Source organism: Nematolebias whitei, chromosome 14 (genome assembly GCF_014905685.2).
Source record: "Nematolebias whitei isolate Nwh7 chromosome 14, NemWhi1, whole genome shotgun sequence".
NCBI classification, from domain to species: Eukaryota; Metazoa; Chordata; class Actinopteri; order Cyprinodontiformes; family Rivulidae; genus Nematolebias; species Nematolebias whitei.
In genome coordinates, this window is record NC_056511.1 from 6,075,596 (window position 1) to 6,080,380 (window position 4,785).

Consider the following 4,785-nt stretch of genomic DNA (forward strand, 5'->3'; position numbering starts at 1 on the left):
CCCCCCCCCCCCCCCCCCCCCGCCAACGATCCACTAAGAGCTGCTCGACCTTCACAATTAGCATCATCCTGCTAAACTGAGTAGTCATGAGCAGTCATTATCTTACCTGCAGCAGACAGCATTCAAAATGTTCTCAGTTTGGAGCATCAGGGAGAAATTCTCATGAACGAGTGAAGCTAATGACTGATCAAAGCATTTAAAAAACTTAAACTACCTTTTTTTTTCTTGATAATACAAAGTAAAAAAACTTTCAGAATAACATGAAGACAGATTTTTGAGTGTGGAACTTGAGACAGTTCAGTCACATAATTATGTTAATCTTTATTACTTTAATAAACTACATGCAGATACAGATTAAGGAAGTATTTGTATCCAGGGTGCCACACGTGCACATGGCGAGTGGGGCTTTACGATCGTGTGTGATCTGCAAGTGTGTGTAATCTGCAAGTGTGTGTAATCTGCAAGTGTGTTGTTAACAAAGATAAATTATAGCAAACATTAGACTCTGACTCCGTATCAGACAACATTTAATCCTAAATGACTCAGATTTATGTTCAGGACCAAAAAAATACGGATTAGGACAATAAGACACTAAAAACATGAAATAAATAATTGGTAGTACGACTGAGAAATTATTTAAAAATGTTCAAACAATATCTTTCTTTCAAGAATGCCAGTTTTAGATTAATATCTTGTGTGGCGAAATAATGATTTGTAGCTATTTTTAGTCAAATCATGACAAAAAAAGATACACTTTTTCTATAATGAGTGCTTGTATGATCTGTGCTTGAAGGATGTGTTGTGAATAATGATCACCTACTACCACACCTAATTTTATCACAATGTCTTTAAAATTCACCAAGGTATAACCTTTTTTGTGTTGGATAAAGTTAGCTGGTGCAGCCATCTTGTTCTAGATTGACTCCAAATGTGAATCAGTTCTTATTATCCAACCAACGATTGCTTTCTGAAAGTTTTCTTAAAATCCATCCAGTGTTTCACGAGATATTTTGCTAACAGACAAACTAGGTTGACTCCAACAGCTGTTGCCAAAGTTTTAAGCAAATATGTGGCTCAAAGTATCAGCTTTGTATCAGTTTCAGCTACTACCACACCGAATTTCAGCTCGGTATTTAGACATCATTGTAAACGGACTCGATTCCACCGGCTGAAAACATTTAAATCTTCAAATAAATTTAGAAAATTCTGGCCTGGAGTAAATGGGATGAGTTCTGCTGAGCTGTAAGAGAAAGAGTCTGGGTTCAGTTGTGTTCAACAGCTAATGTGTTTGTCTTTCAGGCCAATAAACTCAGAACCAAGACCCTGCACAACACCCTCAACCCCTTCTGGAACGAGACCCTGACCTACTACGGCATCACCGACGAGGATATGGTCCGCAAAACTCTCAGGTGACAAGATCAAGAAGCAAAGGAATAAATGAAACGTGCTGCGAAATGGTCACTAGAAAATACATCTACTAGGAAGTATCAAAGAAAAAAGATAAATCTTTATGGAGAATGGGACATTAACACAGTAAAATGGGAAAAGGGTGAAAGGTAGGGCAGAGGTAAATAAGGAAGAACATAATATAAAAACAAATTAAAGGTAGGAAATTCCCAGAAAATGCTGTAAGGAATAAGAAAATTGAAAGGAAAGAAAATAAATTTGGAAGTTAATGTACAAAGGCAGGAAAAGGGAAAAAAAATGGATGAACAAAAAAAGCAGAGTGGAGGAACAATTATATAAAAAACAGGTTAAATAAAGAGGGAGCTGCTGATGAAAGAGTAAAGGACAAATTAAATTAAAATCAAAGAAGACAAGGGGAGAAAAGGTCATGAGAAGAAAAATGGAGGAACAACAAAACACTCCTCCATTTTTCTTTATAATCTGGTCATTCTTGTTCATATTTCTATGTAGATTCACCTAGTTTCTGTATTCACGTCACCTTTTTTCAGCTCCTAAGTGGCAGGGAGGAGTTTTCTTATCCTCAGCTGTGGCTCGTCCCTCTAATGAGCCACCTGCTTTATTTAAGGACTAAAGCTGCCAGAGGACAACACCAAGATATTGTCTACTCTATGGAATTCAATGAGCGGCCAGAGATCCTAGTGCAATTTAAAATCCATCCTTCCATCATCAGCCGCTTGTTCCGAGTCAGTTCACGAGGCAGCAGCTTGAGCAGGGAGGTCCAGACATCTCTTTCCACAGCCACCTCTTCCAGCTCTTCTGGGAGGACTCCCAAGACGTTTCTAGGCCAATCAAGAGACGCAATCTCTCCAGCATGTCCTAGGTCTTCCCTGGGATCTCCTCCCAGTTGGACATGCCCTAAGAGCCTCCCTAGGGAGGTGCCCAGGAAGCATCCTTACCAGAGTTCGTGACCATAGGTGAGGGTAGGAACATAGACTGACCGGTAAACAGAGAGCTTTGCCTTACAACTCAGCTCCCTCTTCACCACAACGAACCGGCACAGAGTCCACAATACTGCAGATGCTGCACCACCTATTCTCTGTCAATACCTACACTCCATTCTTCCCTTACTCACAAAACCCCGAGCTACATGAACTTCTCCACTTGAGGCAGAACCTAACCCTGGACTTGAAAGTAACAATCCACCCTTTTCTGACACAATCATGGCCTCAGATTTGGAGGTGCTGATTCTCATCCCAGCCGCTTCACATTCTGCAGCGAACTGCTCCATTGAGAGCTGAAGATCACGTCACAGTGACACCAACAGGACCACATCATCTGCAAAGAACAGAGATGGATTCCTGAGGCCACCGAATTGGACTCTTTCAACCCCCTGGCTGCACTGAGAAATTCTGTCCTTAAAAGTTATGAACAGAATCGTGACAATGGGCAACTCTGGCGGAGTCCAACTCCCACCCTGAAGGGGTCCGACTTACTGCCAGCAATATAAACCAAACTCTTGCTCTCTTTATAAAGGAACCAAACAGCCCGCAGCAACAGGCCCCAATCCCATACTCACGGAGCACCCCCCACAGTGTACCTTGAGGAACATGGTTGAATGCCTTCTCCAAGTCCACAAAACACGTAGACTGGATGGGCAAACTCCCATGACTCCTCGAGGACCCAGTGTTCCACAGCCAGGACGGAACCCACATTGTTCCTCCTGGATTCAAGGTTTGACCAACGATAGGACTCACTTCTCCAGTACCCCTGAATAGACCTTACTAGGGAGGCTAAGGAGAGGGATGCCCCTGTAATTGGAGCACACCCTCCAGTCCCCCTTTTTGAAGAGGGGAACCACCACCCCAGTCTGCCAATCCAGTGACACTGCCCCAGATTTCCACACCATGTTGCAAAGGTGTGTCAACCAAGACAACCCCACAACATCCAGAGCCTTAAGGAAATCAGTTTAAAGCAATTTAAGATGTTTTCCTTGTGCTTCTCACCGATGAGAATCCGTTTCTTGTGTTCTCCACATCTGAAACTTACTTTTATCCTCCAGCCTGAATTTGCCTTGGACCATCATCTTAAAACCAATCCTCTTCATACGAACAGTACAATTTGAAATATCTGTCACTAATTCTTCATCCTGGTCCAACCTGACACTCTCCTACACCAACCTGTGCAGCTCGCCTACCATACTCACCTTCCTGGAACCTGGAATATCACCCTCCTCTCTAAACCTGAACACCTACAACCTGTGTAGGCCTCCTCTGTTTTTATATAAAATCTTGCAGAAGATCCTCTGCCCAAAAGAAAATACTTACCATCTTCATTTTGCATCCACAGATATTAGCTCGTTTCCACCTGAATCCCACTGTTGTAAATACTGTAAATATATTTATTGATGTTCCTTATCTTGAGTCTCTTGAATCTTCCTGAGTTTTGGGTAACTGCACTCTGAGAAAATGAACAATAGAAATATGTGAATCTAAGAGGGATCAGAAAATCACTTTTAGAAAGCAGTGACGTTTGGCTCCTGAAACTAACGACTACTTTAGTTTTTATGAAACATGTTTTATTATTCATAAATGACTGAAGTGTTTTTGTTTGACCCTAGTTTCACTTCAACGCCTGAAAAAAGACAAGAAAAATAAAGACCCAGAAACAAAACTTCAACCTCCTGTGAAAACTATGACACGTTTATGTAATAAAGGTGTTACTTCACCATTCTTTGGTTCTTTATTTTTACCAACGTGTTAACAGCAAGTGGTGAAGGTGAAGTGTTACATAATCATATGTTCACTTTTGTTTTAGGCAGACTGAGCGCAGAGAAGGGTTTTGGTTGTTTGATAGGGGCTGATGGGATTAAGATGTTTGTTTGTTTTTTCTGTCCCAAAACAAATCCATAAAATTTTAAAGAAAGGTAACCAGTTCTTAATCTGAGTTTTACTTAATATTTTACTGATGCAGACGTGTTTCATTAAAACCACAGACCGAGTTGTGAGTAGTTCTTTGTTGTTTCCCTTCACTGAGCTAAAAGAGTGTATAGGAAGTACCCATCTGTCCATCCATCCGTGCATTTTGTGAACATAATCACTTGGAAAATAAGTAAGGTACCAACTTCCATTTCGGTACGTGGCTGCATCTAGGAGTAAGAAAGTTTACTTTTGAAAACTGGGTGGCCACATTAAAGTACAAAATGGTCCCCTCATATAAATATGTAAACTATGTGAGCTAGATAACATCAAAAATAAGCAACGAGCAAACTTCATTTTTGGTGTGTAGCTGCTTCTAGACATAAGAACGATTGCTTTTGAAAGTGGGTGCCACATCAAAATTGAAGATGACCACCACGATATATATATATATATATATATA

The 4,785-nt window shown here is 40.8% G+C and overlaps 1 protein-coding gene across 1 annotated transcript in view; it reads left to right on the plus strand.

Annotated features, from left to right (window-relative positions):
• doc2b (double C2-like domains, beta) overlaps positions 1-4,785 on the plus strand; it is a 163,656-nt gene that overhangs the window by 119,983 nt on the left and 38,888 nt on the right. The window contains exon 4 of the mRNA XM_037687795.1: positions 1,300-1,409. Within this exon, the coding sequence (XP_037543723.1) occupies positions 1,300-1,409 (110 nt within the window). The remainder of the gene's footprint in view (positions 1-1,299; positions 1,410-4,785) is intronic.